Raw genomic sequence first — 12,162 nt, 5'->3', positions numbered from 1 at the left:
AGCTAGGGCGGCCACCACCGTTACAAATCAATGCAAGACTTTACTGCATTTATTTCTGTAATAAGTACTCTTTTTAAAATGATACTAAAATGTACTTTTTTACAATTATTTTTGTTAGTTAATATCACAGTTTTGTAGCAGTTTGATGAACTCTTACCAGAGAATCTTCTACACTGAGGTTAAACATGTCCATGGCATCTGTCTTCAGTTTGGACACAAAGTCCTTGTACTCTGGGTTCTGAGGCTCTCTGTAGGTCAGGATCTTCACGCTCTGTAAGAAGATTCAACACAAAGGCAAGTTTTGAGTTGTATAATGCACAAGACAAAGTATGAGGCGCCACGTAGGATTTTAATCAAACTTCGCTTATCAATACATACATAAAACACGTGCATATACACCTATAAATTACTCACATATACATGTATACTACTGGATGTTCAAAATGTATATGAAATACACATGCACACTAATATGAAATCCATACCAATACATATTATGTTAGTAATGAATGCATATACACTTGTGAATAACTTGCGTATACATATAAACTTGATGCATGTATACACCTCTAGACACTCGCTAATACATATAAACACGATTCATGCACCCACAACAAGACACGCACATACATATAAACTCGCTGCATGCACACACCTATACATACTCGCATATACATATAAACTTGATCCATGCATACACACCTATAAACATACAAAATAAAATTCACAAAATGTATACAATTCTGACAAGAAAGACGCATGCTTTAGTCGTGTATATGTGTATATGCAAGTGATTTCAAATGTGCGTGAACTTCTCAGTGTAAACGGAAGGCATTTCAGTGTAAAAGGAAGCAGCGGCACATTTGAAAATGCTTAACGTGGCTTAATGCATTAAAACAAAAAATGCATTCCAGAATAAGAACGTAACGCGTTTAATTACGCGTAAAGCGTTTTCCTCCCATAAGGAATAGGCCCTATGCTTAACGCATTAGTTTATGGGCGTCGGAAGCAAAATAAATGTGCGTGGGTCCTCCTCCAGAAAAAAAAAAATTACTGGAGTATATTTTCTGTAGTCTGGTGGCTTTTAATTAGTCATTAATAGGCCGCCTTGTTGGCATGGGTTATTTACCTCTGCCCATTAACTTCACAACATTATAAAAGACGATTATTTCTATGCAATTCCAATGGCGTAAGAGGTAAAGCGAGAGACCCGAGTTCGCGTCCGCCTTTGGCTGAAATTGTTCTTCCCCCTTTTCACAGAATGGAGTTTCATTTATATGGAGTCTGAATGAGCCAAGTGCAATAGATTTGAGGAAGCAGCAGTGTGGAATTCAAGGCTGTAACTAAATGAAGTTTAATTTATTAGGGCATTCTTCATGTCATGTGGAATGGATTTGACTGACGGTGCTCTGAAAAGTGCACAAACATATTCACTGAATTAGAGACGGTAAAAGTGGGTGGGTCCAATATCATTGGTCTTCAAAAGTGGGTCTTGTCCCACCCACATACAATGGTTCTGACGCCCATATACACATTATTAATCAAATCAAACGATGTACAGTATAGCATGGTTTATTAATAACATGTTTATTGCGTTTGGTTTTTTAAAAAACACTGTTTTAATGCATAAAACCACAGCGTTTTAAAATGTCCCGGCATCTGGAGATTTGCCCAGTAAGCAAACTGAATGAATATATTGGCATATATTTTGTCAATATCTCGCCTTAGACAATACTTATAATATTTCCCTTACTGTACGTACAGTACACAATAATTTTACATGAAAAATTGGACTTAGGCTACATTTATTATTTATATAATGGTGTACAAGGGATCTATTGGCAAAAAACTAACAAAAAAAACCCCCTCTGTAAATCACTATATATGTAATACAAGATTTACAGTTTGACAATGTGTTATTTTAAAAGTAAATTTTAATTCAAAAATACATTGGATGTTTTAACCAAGTCGGTGGAATTGTCAGACGGTCCCATAACCATCAAGCACATATGGTGCTTCAAACTTTCTCCAGTTTAAATTTACTGCTACACGTTTTTAAATATTTTTTTCATGTCAATATGCAACCACATTATAGACAATTTTTCCCCCCAAAACCGCCAAACTCAATAAACACATTATTAATAAATCATACTATACTGTCCATAGTTTGATTTTATTAATAATGTGTTTACGGAGTTTGGCATTTTAAAAACTGTCTTAACGCATTAAGCCAGGTTAAGCGTAGGGCCTATTCCTTATGGGAGGAAAACGCTTTACGTGTAATTACGTTACGTTCTTAGTCTGGACTCATCTGCTTGTCTATACATCGTATGCTTTATTAATAATGTGTTTATTGAGTTTGGTCTTTTAAAAACACTGTTTTAATGCATTAAGCCACGTTAAGCATTTTCAAATGTCCCGTCGGAAGTGCCACTGCTTCCGTTTACACTGAAAAGTTCACGCACATCCACATATGAAATCATTTGCATATACATATATACACACAACTAAAGCATGCGTCTTATCAGAATTGTATACGTTTGTGAATTTTATTTTGTGTGTTTGCGTGAGTGTTTTATGGGTGTGTGTGCGCACATCGAGTTTATATGTATGTGCGTGTCTTGTTGTGGGTGTGTATGCATGAATCGTGTTTATATGTATTAGCGAGTGTCTATAGGTGTATGCATGCGTCAAGTTTATATGTATACGCAAGTTATTCACAAGTGTATAGGCATTCATTACTAACATAATATGTAAATATAAAATTACAGCTATTCTATATTCTATTCAGATATAAAAACTGAGCAGAAATATGCAATTTAGTGGCAATTGTATGTCCAAAAATTGTTATATAAATCAGTAAAGATGTCACAGTAAAAAGACACATGAACCACAACTGGAAGGTGGACATTTTTAGATTATACTAAAAGGCTTTTACATGCTAAAAGAGTATCAGACAACAGACTGCTTAGAGTAGATTCTGTACAACAGAATTTGGTCAGGCTGATGACCTAAGAGACCGCAGAAATGTGTGTATCACATATGATACAGTAGATTTTCTAGGGTTAAAGATAGATGGTACCAGCAAGAGGAAACTTTCATCATGAGAAACAATGGTATGTGTATGCAGATGTGTGTGTGTGTGTGTGTCTCAGTGTCTAACAAAACCAATTCTGTCCAGGGTAGAGGAAAACAAATAGGACAGCAAACACTAATTGAATATTCAATTATTTCAAATTGTTATTGTATATTAAAAAGCACTTTCCTAAGTAGTGCTTTTCCTTTCGGCTTGTTTGGAAGTCTGCTTTTAAATTAAAAAAGGTGGCACAGACAAAAAACAGCTCCCTCCACAAAGCCTGTAGCATTTGTTTTTGCTCTTTCATGGTCACTTCCTCTGAGAAAATGTTTTTATGTTATCCATTGATGTCCAATTTTACAATAATTCCAACTGTGCTGTGCCAAAATTGAATCTCCAACAATTTTATTTTGCATCTGTACCACAAACTGCCAAATTATGACAATCTGTGTAAAAATTGGGAAGCACGCATTCTTAAATCTTTAAAATAAACAAAAGCCACCGTGGTGTTTCACTTTGTATTTGTCCTCTGAGGACTCTCAGATTTGTGTATAACGGATTATGATTAATGTGAAGTGGACAGGGATAATGGGAGCTGAAGCTGATGATAGAGTGCGTCTGAAAGATTTTCAATAGCACAGAAGGACAAAATAGACAATACTACAAAATCTTACAGTGATGTAAATATGATTTTCAGCAAGAGCTTTAAAAAAAAGATTTTCCTGCCTTATGAAAAATCTGATGTAGAAATAATATTCTCTCAGAAATTGCTAGTAAACTAGCAATGTGAAATTCTGAAGTAGAAGAGTTTTCTTCTTTTCTTTCTCTTTTTATTTACAACAAACATGAATATTTGTATGTTACTCACATATTATTGGAAGTTATTGTCCCTTGTTATATATCAGTATTACAATAAGACCAAAATGTGACTAAAAGTCTTCTTTTTTTGTTGGTTTGTAGTTATTTTGGTGGTCTAAATAACTGATTCCTATTCAGTGGTATGTGTACCCCATTGTACTTAAAGGGTTAGTTCACCCAAAAATGAAAATTCTGTCATTAATTAAACACCCTCATGTTGTTTCAAACCCGTAAGCCCTCCATTCATCTTCGGAACACAAATTAAGATATTTTTAATGGAATCTGAGAGCTGTCTGACCCTGCATAGACAGCAATACAACTGAAAAGTCCAGAAACGTAGCATTGGTAAAATAATCCATGGGACATCAGGGGTTCAACCATAATTTTACGAAGCTACGGGAATACTTTTTGTGCACAAAAGAAAAAAATTATGACTTTATTCAACAAGTCGTCTCCTCCACGTCACCCTAGCACCATTTAGGAGAGTAACCGCTGAACATAAACAGCGTATGCTCAGATTTGTTCAGATCCAATCACAACAACGTAGAAAACATATCCGCGTGACACAGCTGACACAGAACAGCATACGCCGTTTACGTCCAGCGGATACTCTTAGATTCCACCAAAAATATCTTAATTTTTGTTCCGAAGATGAATGAAGGTCTTATGGGTTTGAAACGACATGAGGGTGAGTAATTAATGACAGAATTTTGATTTTTGGGTGAACTAACCCTTTAAGTTCCAGTGGAGCTCAGAAAGATTTCAGTTTTACTCTATTAAATAATACAAACATTTCTTTTGACTTAAAATGATAATATAGTCAATAGTACCCCAAAAATGAAAATTCCAGCATTATCATTATTCCAAAACCTGTATGACTTTCTATCTATAAGATGTTTCACTCATGGGTGATATACTTACTGATATAGGTATAGATAAAACATTTTCTACATGAATGGAAGCTGTTTTCTGTGAGTGTGCGAGTAAACGGTTTGCACTACAAACCAGTGTGTTCATATTTAAGATAATATGGTAAAATAATATGGTAAAACACACCAGTTTGCACTATCAAGCAGCAAAACGAGTGGTTTTGTACAGCTAAAAATATCTGGAAGCTGATGTCACCGGAAGCTGTACTTCTGTATTTTGTCATATCTCCTTGTGAAATGCCTTCTCAAAACAGAAAAAAAGGTTGGATGGGACTTAATTTGGCCATTGGGCATTGACTGGATAGTTGTTGTTTCAAAATGACTGTGATGGTTATGGTTTTATGATTGCGACAGGTTGCTGGAGGGATCATTGCCCAGATGTTAATGTTTGTGATTAAAGATTACAAGACCACATGAATTAAAAAAAAAAGAAAAAGAAAAAATGATGTGCATGGATAAATCATATATAACAAAGATTGCAATATTCCATAAAAAATAAGAATTTTGAATTTGGATTGCATGGTGACTAAAGCTAGTGTCAGGCTTAACAGAAACAAAATGAAGCTTTCTCAGGACTTTGGCCAACAGCTTGATGAGCATGTTTGCTTTGCACTGCAGTCTTCAGCTTTTATTACATAAATGTCCAAACACAGGACAGTCAACTCTGATGCAAACGTTGATGAAATCATTTGCTGTACCAACTGTTAGCTGTATCATGAGCCTAATGGAATGATTCCTGTCTGTGGGTAAGTAAATGTCAGCTCACCACAGCTGTTAGTTAATGCCAATGAATGTAAATAGACCCTCTGCGAGTCTGTGTGAGAACTCATTATAATGCAGTTCCTCAGAGTGAAAAAAACCTAGTCCTGTCAGTCACAACACATCTCTATTCAGATTATAGCCATCAGTTTTTCAGGATTTTCCACCCATATTATCCTCCACAAGGTGAAACTCTTTAGTTTGATTGCACACAAAAGTAATAACACCTCTCGTATGATATGAAGCAAGAATATGCAAGCTGAAAATCAAAAATGATTATATACATTCCTGAAACTCCGGTGACTAAATTGATAGTGATATCCTATTAAACCTTCAATTTCATAGATAACGACTTTTATGTAATCATCTTTCCATTTTAAAATGAGCTTTTTAAAGCAACACACACACACACATTTCAAATCAGATCCCATCAGCGACTTTAGCTGCTCCAAAAATATGTTCAAAAGGATTCAGATAGCTAACAGAAATATGTGACATGGTCTCGTTCCAGCCTAAATAAACATTTAGAAAGTTCATTTTCAGGCACAGTAGGGGGTGACGTTTGGCAGTGAGCCACATGAAGACATGCAGCCATGCGACAGCCTTCACTAGCACCTCCAGAGCTGTCATATTTCTGCATATTTCAAATATCCAGTCATATTTCTCTGCGACTTTGAGCCAAATGCAGCACTGGCTGATTCTATCTGAAAAGGGGAAACAGCTGCAGCTGGCTGCTAATCACATCAACAAAGATCTGCCCAAATATGCCTATGCATTACCCTCAGAAAGCTGTGGAGAGTGTCAGGCATTTTCATGGCTCGACATTTCCATTTGTGACTGTATACTAAATCTATCTATCTATCTATCTATCTGCAAAACACCGGGCAGAAAAAGTATCCTTTTAACAGAGAAGCCATGATTTGGAGATTTGAAATTTTCTTTTTTGAAGAAAGTTTTTATTTTTAAAATACATTTTAGTCTTGTATTTTACCATCAACAATATTTCATGTTGATATAGTAACAGTTATCGTTTATTGACCTTATTGTCGTCTCATCGTCGTCTCATTTTAATCATGGAAAAAAACTTTTTGTCATAGTTTTCGTTAACGACATTAACACTACCACACACTGACGTCACACATACAGTATGCAATCATATTATTACTGCACCCAATAATAATGTGAAACGTTGATGTTTCACATGTCTAAAGCATACAAAGTGAATAAACTTTAATCAACTCACCTTTCTACATAAACCATGAGAAACTCATGACTCACAACTCTAAGAAGAGAATCATTATCAGACTACTACTGTTGACATAAAACTGCCATCGGATCACTGATATATTTCCAATACCTTTTTTTGTTATACTTTCTGCTTTTCAGCAAAAGACATCAAAAACATATTCTCAACATGTTGGACAGTTTCAGATGGTTCAGTCCGATTCGGTGAAGTGGTTCACCAAAGCAGTTAAAATGAACGATTCGTTGGTGAACCAGACATCACAAATGAACATTATGAAATGAACAAATGAAAATTAAAGTTAAATCCATAAAACCTAAAATGTTGCTGCTGTATTTTTTTTTACAGTAAAATTATTTTCAGAACATAAATTAGACTTTTTTTTTTTTTTACAGTGCATGTACATCAAACTCACTTTAAATGCCTCTTTGGCCACATTGTCATCAGCATCTCCACGTGCCCATGGTTTGGCAGGGTGGCTTTGCAGACTGTATCCAAACAGATCGATGAAGAAGAAGGCATATTCCTCCCGAGGAAGACCCAACCTGAAGAACTCCACCATCAGCTTGCGAAACGTGTCCCACTTGCAGCAGACATACACCACTGCAAACACAAGATAGGGAAACTCAATTTTCTGCCTTAAGGATGCTCATTGAGGGAAAATTTTTTTCAGACTGAATGAGAATTCAGTCCCGCTTATTACTACAATGGAATGTGCTTGTGTGGCAAATGAGCTTTGGTTTGTACTGCAAATGCAGAAGCACCTGAAAGTCTGACACTTTAATTTGTAATTAGGCTGGAGGTTATTAACAGCTGACGAGGTGAAACTCACTCCAAGAGCCGAAATGGAAGTATAGCACAAGAGGATATTGCGTCTCCCAAGCTGTACAACATGGGATTTCCTGCTCTTAATTTGGGAAATACTACAAAAGGTAATTGATTAGTTATTTTAAAATGATTTAAATTTGGTAAAACGAGTATGTACTAATTTAGGCAATGGCTGCAGGAAAAATTATATAACCTCAGATGTGATAGTTAAATGTGTGTATGTACCTGTGTATTTCTACTCATGCATGTACAGGAATGCTATGGGATCTTCTGAACTTCCTTATTAGTTCTGGCTCCACTATACTGCATAAAGACAGAATATTTGGCCATATGTCAAAAATTATTTTATTAAAGTGTTAAACTCGCAGACAAATACTAGCTCAGAATAATAGTAATCTATAATATTAATAATTTATTAGATGATTTTCTTTTATCAATGAAATTCACATTTGACTAAACTAATTTTATTATTATATATTATTTTATAGTGATGTCAAGATGCAGTGTCTAAAAGGATACAAAATGCTGTTTACACATTATTTCCACATGGTTGGGAGCAAGTGTACATTTTAATGCACCACGTATCATTTTAAAAATACATTTTCATGAATTATTTAATTTAAAATTTACACAAAGATTCATTTTGTTCTTGTTTTACTGAGAGAAGTCCCTAATGTATGCAATTTGCTCTTCATTATGTTGCACTACCAGTAAAAAGCTTGTTCTTTGCCAGTAAGTGAAAAACAAAAAAGGCATGAAATTGCCCAACACATTCATTTTTTCTAAACGTCTAAACTGCTAAGTAGACGCGTCCTAGGAGGGTTTGGGCTATGACAGTCAAAATAGTTTCAGGATCTACAAAATATGTTGTTTCAAGAACATGTACTTGGGTAAATCACGTTATGCAATGAACATCTGTCACAATAATTATACCAAGCACTACATGTTCCAAGATTTACAGCATCAAAGTTATGTTTACTATTTTTATTATTTTGCTAGTTAATAATCTGCAGGTCTTTCGGAAGGTAAAAAGTGAGGATTTTTCACTATAATATAGGATGATAACTATAATGATAACTATACATACTTAATTACACTTCAGATTCTATAAGAATAGAGTAGTTCACATCACAACCATAATGATAACAACACAGTGGAATGACATCATTGGAATTCACTTTCGTTATAGCTGTCTTTATAGTTGTCTCTACATCTTATTTTGAGATAAAAGTATTTCAACATTGAAGGTAACATTTAATTTTCACTGCTTTTATTCACCCTTCCAGAGGAGGATTTGAGGTTATTGCAGTGCAGAAGGCTTTGGATGGCAGGTAACATTTGAGTCTGTAACAGTCACTGAAGTGTAGCATATGTCAGGCATATGAAGCAGTACAGACAGGGAATTATGTTCTTCACGGTCCTAAATGTCAAAGAAGGGTCAGATCGCCATGGCAATTACCCACAGACCCGCTCCTAATGATGAGCTTGATGAGGAAGAGAGGTGAGGCGTTAATTACAACAGTGCCTTTAAAAAACATATAAAAGGCACACATGTTCAGAATAGAATATTACTGCATCCCACGTCTGTCTGTCTGCCTGTCTATACAAACAGACAGAAAGAATGTCTGATAGACAGAAAGACAGGACAGAATGATCGATAGAATGATCGACAGGTAGAGCAAACGATAGAGCAATCAATAGATGGATAGATGGATGGATAGACTGACAGACAGTCAGACAGACACAAACAGACAGACATACATAGCAATAGATAGAATGTCAGTCAGACAGACAGAACTTCTTACCTTCCGAAAGTCTGTCGTTCTAGCAATAGACAGAACGACAGACAGACAGACAGAAAGATAGATAGAATTACAGACAGACCTAGAAGATGATGTCAATCAGGCAGACAGAATGCCAGAGAGACACACACAGAAAGACAGAACAACAGACACAGACAGACATCAGAGTGATAGATAGAATGACAGACAGACTGAAAGACAGACAGAATGAGACATATACACAGACATGCATAGCGATAAACAGAATGATAAAACAACAGACAGACAGAACTTCAGACATTACAGAGAGGCATACAGATAGACATAATGACAGACAGAAAGATAGATAGAATGACAGACAGATGGACAGAACTACAGACAGAGCAACATACAGGTAGATAGACAGACAGACAGACAGAACGATAGCTAGAATGACAGAAAGACACAGACATACATAGCACAACAATAGATAGAATGACAGACAGAAAGAGATGGATAGAACGACAGACAGAATGATAGACAGAATGATAGACAGACAGAAGGATAGAACGACAGACAGAGAATGACAGACAGATACAAACAGACATACACAGCATAACAATAGACAGAACGACAGGCAGAACGAAAGATGGAATGATAGAAAAACATGCATAGTAGGGATGCACAATATTATTGGAACGTTATTGGAATCTAATCTAATCTAAATCTAGTATCGTGCATCCCTAATACATAGCGATTGATAGAACAACAGACAGACAGAATGATTGATAAAATGACAATTAGACAGACAGACAGACAGACAGAATGATAGACAGAATGCCAGACAGACACACAGAATGACAGAACGACAGACACAGACAGACAGAACGACAGACATCAGAGCAATATATGCCAGACAGAACGATTGATAGAACAACAGTCAGACATACAAAAAGATAGATAGAATGAAGACAGACAGATAGACCGACAAACAGACAGATAGATAGATAGATGGATAGAACGACAGACAGACAGACAGACAAACAGCTAGATAAAATGACAACCAGACAGAATGGTAGATAGTCTGCTCTATCTATCTAGACTTCCTATCACCTGCTGAAGTTTTTAAAATCCTCTGCTATCATGCAGTAATTTTATAAATAATTGATCATGAATCAACTCCCGGTGACAGAAGATAAAGTGCCGTATCTGTTGCTATGGTGCTCGAAAAAAGACTGTGATACTTGAGTGAACCAGACTGATTTATGTCCAAACTCATAGATGTCATAAAACCTAATCACATGCCACAACAATAACAGAAAGCACTTGTGTCTCTCAGGTGTGGAGCATCCGTGCTGCAGTGAGAGATTCACAGCAGGTGGTGCTTAAATAACAGTGACAGATGGGAGAGCGCTCGTTATTTCAGATGAAAAGGTTACCGAACAGGACCACACACAGCTCTTCATTTATGATGCACTGGGACGCACCCATAAGTCATTATCCTCTATAACTGGCCCAATAACAGTATGGTCTTCTCCACGCATATGGAACTGAAGGAAGAATGGAACAGAAGAACCTTCATGAGAGCTCTACAGCCCCACTCATGCACTGAGTATAGCTGAAGAGTGGAGTCTTTTCTATAAATCTATGAGGTAGTATGCATTGATGACTTTAATAGTGGCCATCTTGTTCTAATTCATGGAAACAGTGACTCTTTTCCAAGTTTTAATACACTAATTTCTTGGAAAATAATTCAGTTATGCACTGTGCCACTACATGGCACCTGTCTCCTTCACATTTACGTGTAATATTTCTTTCCTTAGTTTTATATTGAACAGACATGCTTCTTTCCCAACAACATGACTCATTCACCACATGATTTTTTTAAATTTTTTGCAGAACATGCAGTAGAGATTGGTCTGTTTTTGGTGTGGGTCTTGGATTGAAATATTTAAGGTATAGTTCACACAAAAATTTGCCGAATTTACTCATCCTCTGGCCACCCAAGACGAGTTTGTTTCTTCATCAGAAATGATTTGGAGAAATTTAGCATTTCATCATCACTTGCGCACCAGTATATTCTCTGCAGTGAATGGGTGCCGTCAAAATGAGTCCAAACACCACAATAATCCACACCACTCCAATCCATCAATTAACATCTTGAATTGGATCGAAAAGCAAATCCATAATTAATATGCCTTTAACTTCAAACAAGCCCACTATCCATAATATTGCTTTTTCAAGTGAACCAGGAGAGAAATATGCAGACTGTTTATGAGTGAAAACAGTCCAAAACAGTTATTAACAAACATATTTGTGAATTTTGATGTGAGAGAACAACAGAAGATTCACATTATTATGAACTCATATTTTGGTCAGAAGCGACATTTAAAGTTAATAAGTTAAAAAACATATTAATGACAGATTAATTTCTTGCAAACACAGATTTTCACTTCACATGATGTTAATTGATGCACTGGAGTGGTGTGGATTGCTTTTGATTTATTGTAATGTATTTATCAGCTGTTTGGACTCTCATTCTGATGGCACCCATTCACATCCATTGGTGAACAAGTGATGTAATGCTACATTTCTCCAACTCTGTTCTGATGAAGAAACAAACTAATCTACATCTTGAATGGCCTGAGGGTGAGTAGATTTAATTTTTTTCATTTTAAACTATTAACCTATAAAACTATTTGCATCATT

At 35.9% G+C, this 12,162-nt stretch overlaps 1 protein-coding gene across 1 annotated transcript in view; it reads right to left on the bottom strand.

The window, feature by feature from the left end:
* The window catches only part of LOC306884944 (atrial natriuretic peptide receptor 1-like), a 103,543-nt gene that overhangs the window by 65,570 nt on the left and 25,811 nt on the right, over positions 1-12,162 (bottom strand). The window contains exons 3-4 of the mRNA XM_079441204.1: positions 7,281-7,468; positions 158-271 (exon numbers count right to left, since the gene is read on the bottom strand). Of these exons, the coding sequence (XP_079297330.1) occupies positions 158-271; positions 7,281-7,468 (302 nt within the window). The remainder of the gene's footprint in view (positions 1-157; positions 272-7,280; positions 7,469-12,162) is intronic.

This window comes from Barbus barbus (assembly GCF_936440315.1).
Source record: "Barbus barbus genome assembly, chromosome: 19".
NCBI lineage: Eukaryota > Metazoa > Chordata > Actinopteri > Cypriniformes > Cyprinidae > Barbus > Barbus barbus.
The sequence above is the reverse complement of the archived record's forward strand: the minus strand, read 5'-3'. Positions and strand labels throughout refer to the sequence as shown.